At 46.8% G+C, this 19,118-nt stretch overlaps 1 protein-coding gene across 1 annotated transcript; it reads left to right on the top strand.

The window, feature by feature from the left end:
* Window positions 1-6,842: 6,842 nt before the first annotated feature.
* LOC136460651 (uncharacterized) lies at window positions 6,843-7,405 on the top strand. The gene is made up of 2 exons (XM_066460272.1): window positions 6,843-7,043; window positions 7,184-7,405. The coding sequence occupies exons 1-2, from the start codon at window positions 6,843-6,845 to the stop codon at window positions 7,403-7,405; spliced, it is 423 nt and encodes a 140-aa protein (XP_066316369.1).
* Window positions 7,406-19,118: the final 11,713 nt, after the last annotated feature.

Genomic DNA, 19,118 nt, shown 5'->3' on the forward strand with positions numbered 1-19,118 from the left:
TCTACACGAAAGCCCACTTGAACCATAGCCCATCCAGCTCATCGGTTTAACCCCCGCATGCAAAGTCAATCATTTGATAGTTTTTGCATCAGCCGAATAAATCTTTGTTACTCAAAAGAAAAATCTGAATAAATCTTTAAAATAAAATACTACATCTACTCTAAAAAGATTAATAAAATTATTCTGACTCAGTTCGAGTTCATGTTTCTATAATATGCACTTGTTAATTATTATATGCACTTGAACTTGATCATGTATGCACTTAGTCATGCACTTGGTCTACGGGTCGGTATTCCGTATTGAGTTTTCGTATATCGACCGTGTTCGACATAAATCCGCTCGAATTGGTTTGTTTTCGAAATTCTCCTAAGTTCGCGTTCGTTTTCGTGTCCGGTTTTACTGTTTTCGCTTTTGTTTTCGTATTTCAAATATAAAAATAGAAAATAATTTAGAAGTTTTTCGACCGTTTTCATCCTTAATCATGATCTCCATCTTCGGCGACGTAATAAAATTTAAAGCGCCGGCGACGCTCCGCGCTCGGCTCGTGGCGACCACTCCGCAACCGTAAATCTACGGCAGGCTGTGATCCCGCAACCGTAAAAACGACCTGTTATCAACTGCCGCACACCCCCAAAAAACCGGGAAGGTTGCCCTGGCCCGCAACCGTAAAATGCTGGCGGACACCTGTGTAGTATGCTCCAAATGACCGTAAAAGCAATCTTTAATGACGAATAAATGTACGCAAGGAATAGGAGTGTAAGTGTGAACCGTGCATGCCTATATTTAAGGAAATTAGTGATTACGTCCTGTTCGGCTTACTCCATATTCGGCTTGTTTGACTTTTTTTTTTAGTTTTTCTCTCACAACCATTCAACCGGAACTGTGTTTTTCAGCCAGTTTCAGCCAAGTTTCAGATCAGCGAACGGGGCCGACATGAAATGGTTCTTTATGGTTCTTTTTAGGATTATTTAGTTACAAAAATTCAGGAAACATATACTATAATTTGGCGTGATTAGGTAGTAATTATCCAGCAATTTACACAAATCAAGTAATTTACACAAATCAAGGGCTCTGAACGTTTATAGATTTAGTAGTTACATGGAGGGGTGTCTACTACTATGACCCCGTTCGGCTTATCCCATATTCGGTTTGTTTTTTTAGTCGGAACAGTGTTTTTCTCTCACGACAATTCAGCCAGAACAGTGTTTTTCGGCCAGTATTCAGACCAGCGAACGGAGCCTATTATTACTTCACAACCGTAAAAGGCAACTGATTTCTGATTTGTTTATCGCTGACCGTAGCCTATTACCGTAATTCCCGCAAACAGACAGGAGATCGTGCAACCGCAAAAGGATGGGTACAAGCCTGTGATCCTTGCCGATCGTCAGTTCTAACCGTAATTGACCTATAATAAACCATAAAAGTAAATAATCAAAATTAAATATTATTTTTTCACTAAAATTCTGTAAACCGGATCTTTTTTACTATAATTGGCGTAATCAAGTAGTAATAATAATCAAACAATTTACACAAATCAAGTAGTAATTTAATAACTGGTCTCTGAACATTTTTGAACTAGTATAAGATTTTTTTTTCTGGACGGTTTTTAACTAGTAGTAATTTAATAACTGGCTTTTGAACGTTTTTGAAATTTCTGGACGCCGGTGCTGCTCGTTTCCTAGAGACCGTAACACCTGCGAGATTCACCAAACATAGAAGTATAATAATAATAAAAAATTTGGTCCGGCTTATGTTGCCGTAAAGAGCCATTTTTTTGGCAATTAAAGCTTCGGTGGCCGTCAGTTACCAAGTAAACCTCCGTGCATGTGTCTCTACCTTATTAACAACGATAGTTAAGGCATGATGATGGTCTACAATCATGTGCTTACGTATGGCAAGGCACTTTATGGAGTAATAACTGAAATTTAAGATTATTTATCTTCCAAAATTCAGGTAACCTGGTCACTAAAATTCAGGTAACCTGGTCACTAATTTGTGGAGTAATTTGACTTACTCTAAGTAGTAATAAATAGGATTGGTCTTTGTAGTACTTTTTACTCCGCACAACCTCGATCTGGACCAATTCTCTTACGTGGGTGTACAAAACAATTACAAGCACTTATTTGGGTAGTATTTTGCACTTATTTGGGTAGTATTTTTTACTTTCTCCACTTTGTAATGAGTATGTAAGCTCTTAAATCAAGCAGTAATTATTCATGCATGGCTCATTCTTGCGTGGCATTCTATTTTTTGAGAAGTAATAATCCTTTGTAGACGATGCTTAAGTAGTAAATATTTCAACTAGAATCACATAATGAGTAGTAATTTGTCGTTCAAAAAATATAATTTGAACAAAACTCAGAGATGCGTTGGTAGTAATTAATCACTAGTAATTGATCAATTTCTATTACCAGAACAAAGATCACAATCTTTACATAACTCATCTTTACATCCAAAGATTACTGTCATTTCCAATGAGAAATGACAAATCGATTTGTGAATCTGCACACATGCAGGGATGGAGCTCACACGCCATCTTCAGAATAGAAACAGAGAAGGAAAAAGAAACAGAGGTGGCATGCCGGCACAGGATTTTGCTCCCGAATGAATCTACTCACAAGAAGATCGAAATAAAATTTGTACATAAAGGCTGGACTCCATGCTCCCTTGTCTTACGGAACCACAATGGATTCTGGCCATTAGTAACTTGATCCTTGGGGCAAGACAGAGTAAAGCAGATCTTTAAGAAAGGACCTATCATCAGTTGAACGGAGTAGCAAAATTAGTGTAACAAAATAAAGAAAAAATAATCTAAAAATTGAGATGGGGAATTACGCACGCCTGTGTATGCTGGAGGTCACGCCAAAGGAGGACACCAGGGACGCTCCATCCATACCTTCCAGATGAGACCACGCCACCTCGAGGCTCCAAAATCGCCGCCTGCCTGCACGGATCAACCGCCGGGCCGCCATCGAAATTAACCGGATGGCTGGATCCGCCCCCGAGGGGGGGGGGGGGGGGGGGGGTTGCCACCGCTCGTGGCCATGTGTCGGATATCTATACCGAGTATTCGAGGGTCACATCGCTTCATCCGATAGTTAAAGACGTAACTGTGGCCTCATCCGATCCTCAGGGCCACGCCTCGTCCAACTCCGAGGACGAGGTTCCTCGTCCGACCCCTAGGGGCCGGGCCACACCTCGTCCGACTCCGAGGTCGAGGTTTCCGCCTCGCCCGACCCCTAGGGGTTGGGCCACGCTTTGTCTGACTCTGAGGACGAGGTTTCCGTCTCGCCCGACCCCCAGGGGTTGGGCCACGCCCCGTCCGACTCCGAGGACAAGGTTTCCGCCTCGTATGACCCCGAGAACAAGGTTTCCGCCTCGTCTGACCCCAAGGCGTGGGCTCCAAGTCGAGGACGAGGTTTCCGCCTCGTCCGACCCCAAGGCGTGGGCTCTGACTCATCCGGTCCCATGGGGAGGGCTCTGCCTCGTCCGACCCTCGAGGGTCGGATTCTGTCTCGCTCGCCCCCCACGATGAGATTTCCACCTCGCCCGTTCCCTAAGGGTCGGATTTGCTATCGAACAAAAGCGGTGGCCCTAGGGTCGGACCCGAACCGCTTCAACCACTACGGCATGGAGGCGCACGCCCGGGAGCACTCTCGGGCGCATCCTGATGCGACTGGCGGTCGCATCAGGCCATGCTGGGAGAATCACGTCGCCCATCGCGCTAACAGGCCAACACTGTACTGCCAACTCCCTGCCTGACCACCGTCCAACGTCAGTCAACCGGCGTCAGTTCACTGGCACTGTACCGCCAGCCCCTCGTATGGCCTCTATCAGGGGACCCTTTGACCAGTCTGTCCGCTCGGATGGGATGGAAGACAAGAACGGCACACGACGCCCGCACGTACGCTGCAGCGGCCAACAGGACCCCGATGCGACGCCGCTACCACCACAATCTATAGGGTCAGCGGGACCCACGCGAAGAGGAGGACGGCACACCCTCGGGAGCCTTATTTCTCTTTCTTTTTTTCCCTCTTCCCTACCGTTGTAACCCCTGTTTTTCCTTGGCCTATAAAAGAGCAAGCAGGGCATCTCAGTAAGGGCATCGAACTCACATCGGTTCACCACACCGCATCAGATCAAGGGCGTCAGCGTCGAACCTCAAGCACATAGCTGAGTAGCGACCAAGCTCTTGGACCCGTTCGTTCTTTCCAATAGAGACTTGGAAGCTCCTCCCTCCCTTGCCAGTTTGTAACCCCCTACTACAAACTTAGTGCTAGTAACACGAGTAGCCCAAAACTGGACGTAGGGACATTTGGCCCGAACCAGTATAATCCTTGTGTCCTCTTAGCACACTATCTGGGTCAGACGCATAATATACAAATTTACTCGTTGATGTTTACTCGAAAGACCGACAGTTGGCGCACCAGGTAGGGGCCTTTTTGCGCGTTTCGACATCAACACCAGACCTCGTATGGCTAGTCACAACATCACCTGGGTCCCGGGTGCGTACGTGCGCTTTGGGGACCTAGACTTCATCATCACGGTGGAGGGAGAGCTGGTGCGGACACCCATCGTCATCCAGCCACTCCACTCCGCCGGCCTCAACACGATTGCCGAGGCGCTTGAGGAGATACGGCTGCACGCACTGGAGGCCCATACCCTCGGAAGCAGCCAATTCCTCGACTTCAACTACGAGAGGTTGGAGCGTCAGCTCGGCGTCTTCCTAGGACCCCAACCGTCTCGGGAGGACCTGCGCCACCTCACCTTCTTGTTCGCCAATGTCATGGCGCTGCTTACCGGGGGAGAGCTGCTCTCCCTAGAATACCTCATTTGGAGCGCCCCGATAGTGCTCTCGTTCAGTCTCTACAACGCCGCAGAGACCGTTGGCCACCTTGTGGCGCAACGAATGATTCAATCCCCCATGAACGATGAGTTCGTAGGGGTGATCGAACGTGTCACAGAGTCCTTTCATGACCTCCTCGTAGAGGAGCCAGAGTCGCCCTTTGGCTCTGACTCCAGCAAGGGGGGACATCACCTCTCTCATTAGTGCTTCATGACAGGTACCCCCGAGGGACACATCGAAAGCATCCATGAGGAGGAGGCTACCCAGACGAACGACCTCGACGATGAGGTCGATGGAGATACAGGAGCCCCACCCTACCTACGGGTGGAGCAGCTAAAGGCCCGACACCTAGAGCTTGAGAAAGCACGACTCTAGTTCGAGTAGGAACGCATGGAGCTTGATCGCGAGATCGAGCGCCACGGAGACGGGGGCACGCACGCGTCATGGCCCGTGATGTGAGCTGGAGGATCGTTGAGGACGATCAAGCGCTCCTACACTTCACCTGGGCAAGCCAGAACATCGCTGCTGCAGTAGCCTTGCTTAGGGGGCTTCTAGAGCCTACAACGCCCGAGGATTGATAGGCCCACCGTGAGATTCACGCGCTGCTTGAGCGTGCGGCCACGCAGCAGGCTGAGAGCTGCTGTCTCAGCGATGGGAGCCCAATGCTAGCCAATGCACACCCTCAGTGTGACTCGACAAGGACGCATCGGTCCACCAGACGCCGCACGGTGGTAGGCCATGCATCATGGTTTCGGTGCAGGAGCGTCTCGGCCGCAACCATGACGCGCGTGACACCCTCGACGCTAGCTGTGGCTACCACCCTCGATGGGGCAGACGCTATGACTACAAGGAGGACTAGAGTCATAGCCCCGAACCAATGGGGCCCTAGGCCTTCGGTTGGCATATCCTCAAGGCGGCGCTCCTGCCCCGATACCGCCTGCCAACTAACATCCTGAAATACTCCAGGGATACGAACCCCAGCTTGTGGCTCGAGGACTACCGGCTCACCTGCCGGGCCGGCGGTACGGTCAGTGACGACTTCGTCATCCACAATCTCCCCCTGTTCCTAGCCAACTCGGCACAAACATGGCTAGACCACCTTCCATCCAATTGTGTTCAGAGTTGAGTGGACCTGAAACAAATCTTTGTGGGGAACTTCTAGGGCACTTGCGTGCGCCCTAGGAACCCCTGGGACTTGAAGAACTATCGATAGAAATTGGGAGAGACTCTCCGAGAGTACATTAGTTGCTTCACCCGGTAGTGCAACGAGCTCCCCAATGTCGCCGATGCCGACATCATCGGAGCCTTCCTATCAGGTACTACCTATGAGTCACTGGTCTATAAGTTGAGGCATAAGGGCCCATGGACTACCAAGGAACTCCTCGACATCATGACCAGACACGCTTTCGGTGAGGAGGCAGTTGGAGCAATTTTCGATCGCTCTAGAGGCAAGACAAAGTAGGATGATGACACCGATGAAGGCCCGTCCGACCATTCGAATAAGAAGAAGAACCAGAAAGGGCGTGGGGGCTCGCTCGTGGCCGCCGCCGATCGAAAAGCCGATTGAGCGTCGGCCGAGGGCACCCTTGATCACTACGACAAGCTGCTCGAGGGGCCATGCCCCAACCATGCCTTCCCCGCCAAACAGGACTACTCCCTCATGAAGCATTTCTTAACCAGTGGCTCTAAGAAATGGGAGCAGAAGAAGCCCGAGGCAGAAGCTGACGACGCTGGAGAAAAGGACGGTGACTTTCCGTCGTTGGATGGATGCCTCGTGATCTTCGGTGGGCCAGAGGCATACGACTCCAAGTGTCGACAGAAGCTCACACATCGAGAAGTCTATGAAGTTGAGCCCGCCATGCCCGCTTTCCTTAAATGGTCAGGGTCTCTCATAACCTTTGACCGATCCGACCACCCGGATAGCGTCACACACCCAGGCAAGTACCCACTCATGGTCGACCCTATCGTTGGCACGAAGTGGCTCACTAAGGTACTGATGGATGGAGGCAGCGGCCTCAACATCATGTACGCTGAGACGCTCGACGCTATGGGCATCTACCGAGCGCGCATCCGACCGACCAGGGCGCCTTTCCATGGCAATGTGCCAGGAAAGCAGACCATACTGATCAGGCAGATCGACCTGCCTATCACCTTTGAGAATCTATCCAACTATAGGACAGAGACCCTCACCTTCGAGGTAGTCAGGTTGCCCTCGATCTACCACGCCATTTCCCAATTACCGTGTTACGCGAAGTTCATGGCCATTCCCAATTACACCTACCTCAAGCTCAAGATGCTAGGCCCATGTGGGGTATCACCGTTGGCACTTCTTTTCAGAGGGCCTATGGGTGCGAGGTCAAGAGTTGCGAGCTTGCTTTGGCAACCCTTGCTTTTGAGGAGCTTGCAGCAATCGAGAAGGACATCGCTGAAGGAGCGCCTGACATGAAGTGGGCAGCCAGATCCTTTGAGCCTACAGAGAACGCCAAGGAGGTCCTTGTCGACCCTGATAACTCCATCGACAAGACGGTGAGCATCGGCACCGACCTCTCCCCTAAGTAGGAAGGCGCGCTCGTCGACTTCCTCCGCACCAATCAAGACATCTTTGCATGGAAACCCTCGGATATGCCAAGAATTCCGAGGGAAGTCACCGAGCATGCCTTGAAGATCAGATCGGGTTCTAGGCCGGTCAAACAATGCCTGCGTCGCTTCACTAAGGAGAAGCGGAGGCTCATTGGCGAGGAAATCGCTAAGCTCTTGGCGGTGGGTTTCATCAAGGAAGTATACCACCCAGAGTGGTTGTCCAATCCTATTCTTATAAAAAAGAAAAGTAGGAAATGGAGAATGTGTGTTGACTACATGAGCCGCAATAAAGGCATGCCCAAAGGATTTGTTTCCTTTGCCACACATAGATCAGGTAGTTGACTCGACCTCTGGGTGTGAAACCCTATGCTTCCTTGATGCGTACTCCGGGTACCATCAAATCATGATAAAAAAGTCTGACCAGCTCATGACCTCTTTCATCACCCTGTTTAGATCGTTCTGCTATGTTACGATGTTGTTTGGACTCAAGAATGCTAGGGCTACATACCAGCGTTGCATGACCAAATGTTTTGGAGACCTCATCGGGTGGACTATTAAGGCTTACATGGACGACATCGTAGTCAAGTCCAAGCAGATCGACCAGCTCGTGGCTGACCTAGAGCAGACCTTTAGGAAGCTCTGGGAGAACATCATCAAGCTCAACCCTGAAAATGCATCTTTGGGGTCCCAAGAGGCATGCTGCTCGGATTCATTATCTCCAAGCGTGGCATCGAAGCAAGCCCGGTATAAATCTTAGCCATCATAAAGATGGGCCCAATTCCCAACCTGAAGAGAGTTCAGAAGGTTACTGGGTGCCTCGTAGTGCTTAGTTGCTTTATTTCATGCCTCGACGAACGAGGGCTCCCCCATTACCAGCTCTTGAAGAAAAATAGACCGATTTGCATGGTCGCCTGAGGCTTAGGAAGCGCTTGACAAGCTCAAAGTGCTCCTAACCAAGGCCTCAATTCTGGTCCCACTGGTTGAGGGAGAGCCGCTCCTACTCTACATCGTAGCTACAACTCAGGTGGTCAGCGCCGCCTTGGTTGTAGAACGGGGAGAAGAGGGACTTGCCCTGAAGGTACAGTGCCCTATGTACTTCATTAGTGAAGTCTTGTCTAACTCCAAGACACGCTACCCCTAGATCTAGAAGCTCCTATACGCCATCTTGATCACCAAGAGAAAGCTGCGCCACTACTTCAACTCACACCAGGTGACCATCGTGTCATCTTTCCCCCTCGACAAGGTTATCTAGAATCAGGAGTCCATGGGGAGAATCGTGAAATGGGCACTCGAGCTGATGGATCAGGGCATCATGTACGCCCCACGAATGGCCATCAAGTCTCAGGTACTAGCTGACTTTGTGGCCGAATGGATTGAGACCCAGATGCCACCGGCGGCCGTCGATCTGGAGTACTGGATGATATACTTCAATGGATCATTAATGAAGAAGGGCGTCGGGGTCAGGCTAGTTTTTGTTTCCCCCTCGGGGTGCACATGAGGTCATGAAGGAGCTAAGCTGCCACAACGCCAAGATGGTTACATATTGTCATGAGGTCCAATAGTTGGAGGATAAGTTCGATGGCCTCGAGCTCAACCATATCTCGAGGTGGCTCAACCAAGCAGCCGACACGTTAGCAAAGATGGCATCGAGCCAAGAGCCAGTCCCCACCAGCATCTTCGCTAGTGACCTGCACAAGCCCTCTGTCTGATACGAGGAACCAAAATAGGCCAGCAATGAGCCGCTAGTTCTGGGCTCGAGGGTTGACCGACCCTTAGTTGCATCTAACCCTAAGGCCATGGAACTCATCAAAGACCTAGTGTCCGAGGCCGACCCTTCGACTGACTAGAGAACACCTTATCTCGATTGCCTCCTCCATGAGGTGCTCCCTGCCGACAAGATGGAGGCCCGATGGCTCACGCGTCGCACCAAGTCCTTTGTCATCATAAAAGGGGAGCTCTACAAATGTAGCCACATCAGAATCTTACAGCGTTGCATCCCCACCAAATAGGGGAAGGACCTGCTAGAAGACATCCATGGAGATGTCTGCGGATATCATGCCGCACCTAGAACCTTGGTCAAAAATGCATTCCGGCAAGGTTTCTACTGGCCAACCGCGGTGGCCGATGCTGAGCAGGTCGTATGCACCTGAAAAGGGTGCCATTACTATGCTCGACAAACTCACCTATCGGCTCAAACACTCTAGACGATCCCCATCATGTGGCCCATCGTGGTCTGGGGGATCAACCTGGTAGGGCCCCTCAAGAGGGCGCCCGGGGGCTTTACGCACTTACTTATCACCGTCGACAAGTTCACGAAGTGAATAGAGGCTCGGCCGATCACCGTGATCAAATCCGAGTAGGCCGTGTTGTTCTTCATGGACATCGTCCATCGCTTTGGAGTCCCAAACTCCATCATCACGGACAACGACACGCAGTTCACCGGGAAGAAGTTCCTCCAATTCTACGATGAATATCACATCTGCGTTGACTGGGACGCCGTGGTGCACCCTCGCAAGAATGGGCAGGTCAAGTGCGCAAATGGCATGGTCCTACAGGGCCTCAAGCCTAGGATCTTCAACTGATTGAAAAAGTTTGGCGGACGATGGGTCGTCGAGCTTCCTGTGGTACTCTAGAGCCAAAGGACATCTAGTAGCCGGGCAACTGGTTACACGCCGTTTTTCATGGTCTACGGCTCTGAAGCCATTCTCCTGACCGACCTCAACTATGGAGCACCAAGGGTCAAGGCCTACAACGAGCAGGGAAACGAAGCATCTTTGGAAGACGCCATGGACCTGCTTGACGAAGCACGTGACATCACCCTGCTCCATTCAGCCAAATACCAGCAGGCACTATGGCGATACCATAGCTGACGTGTGCGGGGTCGCGCCTTCGGTATAGGCGATTTAGTCCTTCACTGCATCCAGAGCAACAAAAATCGCCACAATCTTTCAGCGTCGTGGGAAGGACCATACATCATCGCAAAAGTACTCTGACTCGGCACCTACAAGCTCAAGACCGATGATGGCAAAGCCATCGCCAACACCTGGAACATCGAGCAGCTACGTCGCTTTTACCCTTAATCTTTCTATTCCAAAGCTTTCGATATGCTTATCAAACTAAGTATTGTTTATGCAAAAACTGAAAAATGTTACCTCCTATCGGGTTCACTTCCGATCTGATTGGTATTCAGTAACACCCGACCCCAGCAACTACCTAGGGTTGGGTTTTACTCAGGGGCTGATAGGAGTACATATACTCAGAAACATTTTCCCATTTGACCCTTCTTTTTATGACGAGACCTAGAAATAAGAGTTACCAAAAACTAACGATGAGTAAAGTTGGTCACAATGCAAAAAGCCTATGCTCCCATGGCTATGGCATCGCTTGCTCACCAGCGTGATCATTACTTAGTCGCTCACAACTTAAGTTTCTAGTGCCTTAACATAAAACAAGGGACGGATCACAATGAACTTTATATATATATAAAGGACAAACAATATTTTTGGCCATAATAAAAGTCTTTACAAAAGGACTGACGCCAGACTCAGCTATCTAACTAAACACCCTTTGACAGGATTTCTTCTCCGACCTTCTCCGCCAGGTCCTGCGCCGGGAGAGCCGCCTCCTTCTCAATTTCGTCTAGCTCGGCGTCAGTGTAGCTAGGTGTGAAGCCCTCGCTGATCCCTGGCAGGTCGATGTTGATGTAGTGGGAGCGGGCGATGGCGAACGCACAATGGACACCGGTGTACTGGGCCTCCCTTGCGAGCGCGCGCACCCGATCTGGGATCTAGGTAACCTGGACTGCGAGCGAGCTCGTCTCCACGGTCAGGGTGACCCCAAGGTCATCGAAGACCAACCCAACGGCAGCGCGCAAGGCGTCGTGGTCGTCGCTCTCCAACTGGAGTTGACTTCGCACCTCGAAGAGTTGCCCCCATAGGGCTGCCCAAATCGACCATCAAAGAGCATCAGAAAGCCAATTGCAAACATCAAGCAAAAAGGTAACCAGAGCCTCACCTTTTACTTGCTCCTCAAGGACCCTTTTCTCTCTCTGGAGCATGCCAACATCCCTGGCAAGGCGGTGTCCAGCCCTTCGACTTCTTCCTTTGACTTCTACTCATTTTCGAGAGCGCATCGAGCAAGGTCAAGGGCCAGGCAGAGTCGTCCAAGCTCCGCGGCATCTTCCCCAGCCTTGGCGACCACAACCTTGAGCTTGTCTTCGGCCTCATCGGCGTGTTGATGGGCTTCCCATTCCTTGGTCTAGAGGCTCGTCACCTCCTCTTGCAGCTGCAACACTTTGGCAGCAAGCCCCAGACCTACCTCTCGTGACGGAGGAATAGGGACTTCTCCCAGCTGCGCATTAGAAGGGACTGCAAAAAAATCAGGTTATAATTATTTAAACAAGGCTCGAAAGTAGAAAACACTAAGACACAACAAACCTGGCTGGCCGGGGCAACGCCATCCTTCAACGCCCCAACGCGTCAGTCAGAGAGCGGATTGCGGACTCAAGTCCCGAGCACGTGCTCGTCCAGTCCTTCACCTCCGCTGGGTCATCGAGGGTGAACACCAAGTCGCTCGGGTCTAGCCTCCTGGCCCTAAGGAGCCAGTTTCTTCCCCATGTCAACGGATCGTCGCCTAGGCAGACAAGGGACTGGGAGGGCCTAGCCCCAACAGAGGGGTCTACCGTCGCAACCATTGTCGTCGGCCCAACGAGAGCCGACAGTACCTCCTTCATCACCGGCGCTCCCTCGGGAGCGGACCCTCCGATGGTAGAGGAGACTGGCAGCTCGGGCTTGAAGTCCGAGCCGTCGTTGCGTCTATAGGGGACGCCTCGGTCGCACCTCCTCCCATCTGCCCCACCTTGGGCTCGTCGACTGGAGCGGGCGCCAATTCCACGAGCTCCTCCTCTGCCGCAATCGGCGCCTCTGCCTCCCCCACTTCCTCAGGCGGCGCTGTGCTCGCCTCGGCGCCATCATGGCGCTCACCCGGCACCACACTAGTAGGCTCCTAGGGGATTGGCTGGCGCACTAGGATCATCTATGGTGCCAACACCAAGCAGTTGCTAGGGATGGTCCTACGGAAAGCACCAACGTCACACGATGAAATCTGAGAACGCAATGAAAGGGTGAAGAAGTCTTTAACTCACCTCGACGCCATAATCCGAGAGCATTTCGGGGGCTAGTCGCTCCACCCCAACTCCGCCACGTTAGCAATTAGCCGCTTCAATCCCCTGGTGGGGTGGGTTGGAGCGGGGGCGGACTTGCTCCTCCGACCTCGGGGGCGTGTCCTCCCCCGCCGATCTTGGAGGCGCATCCTCTTTGGTTTGCACCAGGGCTTGCTGTGGAATCAGGGTCAGCGCGGCGGGGTTGGTCGGAGCGGGGCGGACTTGCTCCGCCAACCTTAGGGGTGCATCCTCCGCCGAGGTTGGAGGTTGGAGGTAACAGCACAGATGAATCTGAGCCATTGATTTTTTTATAAATTAGCTAAATAATTAAATATAACAAATAAGAGAGAAAATAATCATCCAAATCCGATATTCATGGAAGAACACATGAAGCGGGCAGCCCTTCCTAGGGTCGTTTGTGCACAAGCTCAAAAAGCGGCCCAGGGCTGGGCGTTCTTCGTGTACACTAGCGTCATCCGAGGCCGACTGATTTTTTTAGAGCTGTGGTGATTAGATGGACTTGTTTTTTAGGGCTTTCTAAGACAAAACTAGAAAACCAGACGCGGCTTTGCCGCGCGCCCGCGCCTTACGCTGAGTGGTCCAGCCTGTCTCTGTCGTTGGGTTAATCTATGCGGTGTTTAACTATCCTTGGTTGCATATGTGCTTCCTGACTTTTGCTGATCAAAAGACAATCTCCAGTTTAACAGCAGAGATGAAGGAGATCTGCAAAGAGACTTTAATAGGAAAAAGTGAAAGATGAAAGTCAAAAGGACAATTGCAGCCATTATTAAGAATGCAATTGCAACCAAATAAATTATGTTTAATTTCAGTTCAAAGAGGGGCTTCATATTCCTTTACCAAGACCGTAAGATAATATACATTTTGAGTAGCAAGATAGTATAAAATTTCAGTACATAAAATGTTCATGTTCTTACAGACTGTGCAAATGATAGTGAGTTGCAGCCTTCATCAATTATTACGGCATGGTCACAACTTCGGAGTGCAAGTGCACATTTTTGTTTTTGTATCTTTGAGAAAGGGATCGAAACTTCACAGTACATAAATTCTTTTTTCCAGGGGGATCAGAGAACATAAGTTCAGAGAAAAGAATTTTGTAATATCTTGGCACAGGAGATATATGCCTGCTATTCTTTGAAAATATGATATTGTAGTTATCTAACTTGTGGACCGGTCAATAGTAATCTAATACTGAACTATATATTATAATTATATTGCTATTATGCTAGTTATATTGTAATTATATTGGTATTATGCTAGTGTAACGACCCACCATTTTAGCTTATAGTTAATCACAGCTAAGTGCACAGTAAACAAAAATCAATTACAACAAGCTGGACAATTTAATACACTCTGATATTAAAATGCATAAATCAAATATTAATCCATGGTGGTGTTTATATACACTGGTAGACCAAATTTACTCCACAGAAAGGACTCAAGCCACCATTCTTTTGCATATTAAAGTACTCTAGTACTAGTACACTCAACACTATGCTTAGTCTCTGTTTGGTTTCTACAGGCGCTCCTAAAATTCCTGTTACATCGAATGTTTAGACACATGCATAGAATATTAAATATAGACTAATTACGAAACTAATTACACAACTTGCGACTAATTTGTGAGACGAATTTTTAAGCCTAATTAGTCCATGATTTGACAACGTGGTGCTATAGTAAACATGCGCTAATGACAGATTAATTAGGCTTAAAAAATCGTCTCGCAAATTAGCCTCCATCTATGTAATTGGTTTTGTAATTAATCTATATTAAATACTCTTTATTAGTATCTAAACATTCGATGTGACATAAATTTTAGGAGCGACTAAAGAACCAAACACCCCCTTATAGTTCACACTTGATACACATCGGGTGTAGCCATGCCCTTCCCAAAAAGGATGCAACCAATCAACTAGCAGCAGCTCAACAGCATAGTGAATTCCCTTGACCAAGCCATGACTAGGATTAAAATATCTAGGAAAGCTGGGAGAGGGTAGTAGTAGAAGAAGAGCTCAATATAGGTGAGAGGGGCCTTTGCCTCCATCGAAGTAGCAGCCACTTAACTTTTTCAGCATATGAACAGTATTTTTCTCTCACAAAAAAAACCAGTCTCTCAACACAAATCAGCCGACAGTCCTTAAGCCAGGTTATCAGCCAAGCGAACAGGGCAAACACGCCGTGCACGCCTTGCATGAGAAAACAACTCTTCCACCAATACAAGATGGTGACTTGATCACCATGGAGAGCGACATGGGGTGACCGGGTGAGAAGGAAGGAGGCTGACCAGGAGAGGAAATCACCAATGAGCCTTAGTGCTTGCAAGCAACTCTCGAAGCACATTTGAAGCAACCAAGACCTGCAAGAGAAGGAGTGAGTGTCTGAGGGAAATAAGCCTAAGATTAGAGCTAAACATCATCAAAATTAAGGTAAGGTTCACAGGCATGTCTTAGAATATTTCTTTTTTTCCTCTCTACTAAGAACACAGAGCACCATTCCATAGAGAGGATCTCTGATCTATTCTAGAGCAGCACGGCAGTTAGGTGTTCAATAATATATTGGGTCAAAAGAGATATACCAACTGTTATCAGAACAAGAGCAAGAACTAGCGTTCCTTCTTTAATAGAAAAATACTCATAAAAATACTTGGGCCTAGGCTAAAACTCTAACCTCAAATCTACACATCTAGAGCTCTCAGGTATGTAGGTTGAGTTACAGAGTTGTAGGCTAGGTAAACAAAAGAGAGAGAAGATGTGGGAGAGAACTCACTGTCAGGTTGGGTATCTGGTGCCGGATTCTGAACCCCTGCACACCACCATATAGCAGCACACACGGGTTCCTTGGCCCTGCCTGGGCACCATGGCCGCCCAGCTCGACACCTCGGTGGAGCACGCCACCGCCACCGACGACCTGCACACATCAGAGAGGGGGAAAATCAAGGAAAATCAAAGGGGAAAACTAGTGCATAGCAGCTAGAAACCACAGAGATTTATTTTGGGTAGAAATCCTTGGAGAGCCCAGCAGCCATGGTCGTCGATCTAGGGGAAGGGGAAAAGAAGCATAGAGAGAGAAAGGGAGAGAGGAGAGTGCGTATGTGTGTTGCCCCTTGCGGCCTTGCTTGTTGACATGCTTAAGTGCTAGTGCTTTTGGGGCTGCAAACGCCCTGTTCGTTTGGGTTTGATTGGCTTATAAGCCATACTTTTTCAGCCAATGAATAATATTTTTCTCTCACACCAAATCAACTAGTACTTTCAACCATGACTTATCAGCTAAACAAATAGCAGTAGTACTGAGCGGTGGATGGCTTCAATTAATTGAGTGCAGGTGCAGCTCACGTGAGAGTAGAGAGAGCTTAACAATACTAAACTAATTCAATGATTTACTAAGCACAACTATACAATATCTCCTCCTACGGCTAAAAAGAACAAAGTGTGGACATCTTTTGGTGCCACATTTGGTTTGGTTCGTCCATCTGCCCACCCCGTGCGATACCCTGCGTGATAGAAAATGAAACTGCCATCCCTGCGATCCCCGCCTGCTTTGAAATAAACAAATCGATTATCTGAGCCCACATGCATGGAAGGAAACAATAATCATATATGGAAGAAAACAATAATCATGCATGGAAGGAAACAATAATCATGCATGGAAGGAAACAATCATGTATGGAAGGAAACAATAATCATTTACTCTTTTTTCAAATAGCGGTCTTCATTTCGGAGCCCTTCATGCAGTTTAATAATGGCTGGGGAGCTATGCTTGCGAAAACTTACTCTTAATTGTGTTGCGAGCTAAAGATGTAGCACTTCAATGGGTGTTTTGGTTGAGTTCTATAATTACCAAAAATTGATGGTGCTGATAAGATTGACAATCCTGTAACTGTGCAGTACCTTTCTTATTTTTTAAAAAAGGAGCGCAAATGCTACTTATGGTCGAATCCATGTTCTTTTTGTTGTTTTGATTTGATGCCCATAGCCCACATATTAACTTTCAGATATGTTTGTCAAGAATCAAAAGGAGATAGCCCAATGCCAATCTTTCTTGTCGTCTTTTTCATTCTTTATATTTATACTAGATAGCGTGCCCATACGTTGCTACGGGATAACAAACAATTTATACTAAAAACAAACGGATCGCACGATAAGATAACAATACTGTAAAAATTAAATACCAACGTTAAAGTGACATTTAATCCAAAAAGCAAAGTTTATGAATTTAACACGGTCACAGAGTGCGTGGCGTCGCAGGCTCACAAACTCTACTTTATAGACCTTTCCGTGATGTGGCTAAGATAATATTTTATATTGGCAGGAAGAAATCTCCGATATCTATTTTTTCATTGTAATCTATTTATCTGGACAATGTTTGAGGTGAGGGCACGGTTATAGTTTTTAGTAGCTTTGCGATATTGTCTGAAGCTATGAGATGATTGATGTCTTACAATGATCCTTTCATTAATTTAGTTTTCTATCTATGTTTAATTGTTTATTCAGTCTATTTTATAGGCATGTCGGTAGATAATGGATAACAAAATTCAAGCATCCATAATTTATCTCTTTGACTTTGAGCATGAGTTTTGTTTTTATTTTTTAATTAATATATTGTCCTTTTATTTTTACCGTAGCGTTAGCACGGATATGCATGGAAAACGAAGATGTCTTTACAATGCAGAAATCTTTCAAGAAGATCATGCATAGATTATTCTTGTATTGAATATTATATATATACAATCACCTAAATATTCTAATTAAACTATAAAATTTTGAATTAGGATACGAGGTAAGACATGCAAACAGATATTTTAAAACTATCTGTAGAGTCCAAAGAACTGAATAAATAAATCTTTTTGGAGGCAATGCAAATTCTCTCTAATCTTTTATTTGGTGTAGTTAGTGTTATCATAGTATCCGCATATATTTATGGGAAATAAATTATGGACAAAACGTGGACACTTTTTGGTACGACATTCCAACATGGGTCCATAGTCCTGACAATATCCTTGAGGGAGATCACATAAAAATTGAGAGTTCCTCTATGAGATTGCTCAGAAGAGACTCAAACTTATATCTGATCATGGTAATATTGAATTACTTTGCATCAAAAGTATTAGCAATGATAAACGGGGACATAGGTTTTAGTATGCATAGTGGAGAAAAACTCAACCTTGGCGTTCTTAGTAGCTTTTCTGAGCCTTTGTAGTGCTAACTTGTCCTTACTTAGATAGTCAAGAGGTGCACCATAAAATTATGCACCACTAAGAAAAGTGTCACCATTGGTTGTCTTGACCTGAAAAATGTGTCGAAATTAAGAATTATAACACCTAATTCAACATCTTGAAACAGAGACTCAAATAGATACCTTATTCTATAATATATGTCTGTGTGGAATAGTCCTAAAGTCACACATATTTATACGGTGAGTATAACATACTTTTTTTAAAAAAAAATTATGAGAGATTTTTAAGACACGCAGCATTATCCATGTGACAGGCACTAATATTTACATATATACTCGAACCTATGTGTATACGATTATATGGAGATGCAGCAAAACTTATTTATGGATTTATTGGCGCATGAAAGAAATGGATATCGGAGAATTTTTTTATGCCAATATAAAATATTATCTTAGCCATATAACGAAAAAGTCTATAAAGTAGAGTTTGTGAGTCTACGAGTCTACGACGCCGCGCTCTCCGTGACTGTGTTAATTTCATGAATTTTGCTTTTTGAATTAAATGCCACTTTAACATCGATATTTAATTTAATAGTATTGTTATCTTATCGTGCGATCCGTGTGTTTTTAGTACAAAAGATTTAGTTGTCCTGTAGCAACGTATGAGCACGCTACCTAGTTCCTTTATAAATCACAACATATAATTGACACTAAATACGAGGAGGCTATTTTTTAGTGTTGGACGACCATATGGCTACATATGTATTGTGTATATATATTTGTGTGTTTTCTATCCCTTCTAAATGTCAGTATATATATACTAATTATAGGGAGCGAGCAAAGTTAGGTGTAGAAACCTCTAGCGAACCAAACTGAGCCCGAGTTGAATCTTAACAACTCAGGCAATAATCCTTGATCATTTTCTCCTTGAGTTTTTATACAAAGTTTAAAAAAATAAAAGTAACCTGCATTAAATATTATTTTCTAATATTGACTATGGATGGATGACATATGAATTTGATGATATGGGGTTATATTATGGAGCAACTAATTCCCTACTGTATATTTGGATGAAAAAGTTTGGTAGGACTAATGATCAACTCTCACTTATGTTATTTGGCCGTATAAATTCGTGTCAACCGTAAACTCGTTTGGGACGGGCCGATTCTAGTACCCAAGGAGTTGTTGTATAATCCCTATGGTAAGTGAGGAGAGGGTTGGGTGATGAAATTTTCAATCAGGTGTCGATGAAGCACACCTAGGCACATATATTAGCGCACGTGAATAGATGTGGATGTATAATTATACGAAATGGGGAAAGTTCGGTATCTTAACCATGAG

The sequence above is a fragment of the Miscanthus floridulus genome, chromosome 6 (genome assembly GCF_019320115.1).
Source record: "Miscanthus floridulus cultivar M001 chromosome 6, ASM1932011v1, whole genome shotgun sequence".
Classification (NCBI taxonomy): domain Eukaryota; kingdom Viridiplantae; phylum Streptophyta; class Magnoliopsida; order Poales; family Poaceae; genus Miscanthus; species Miscanthus floridulus.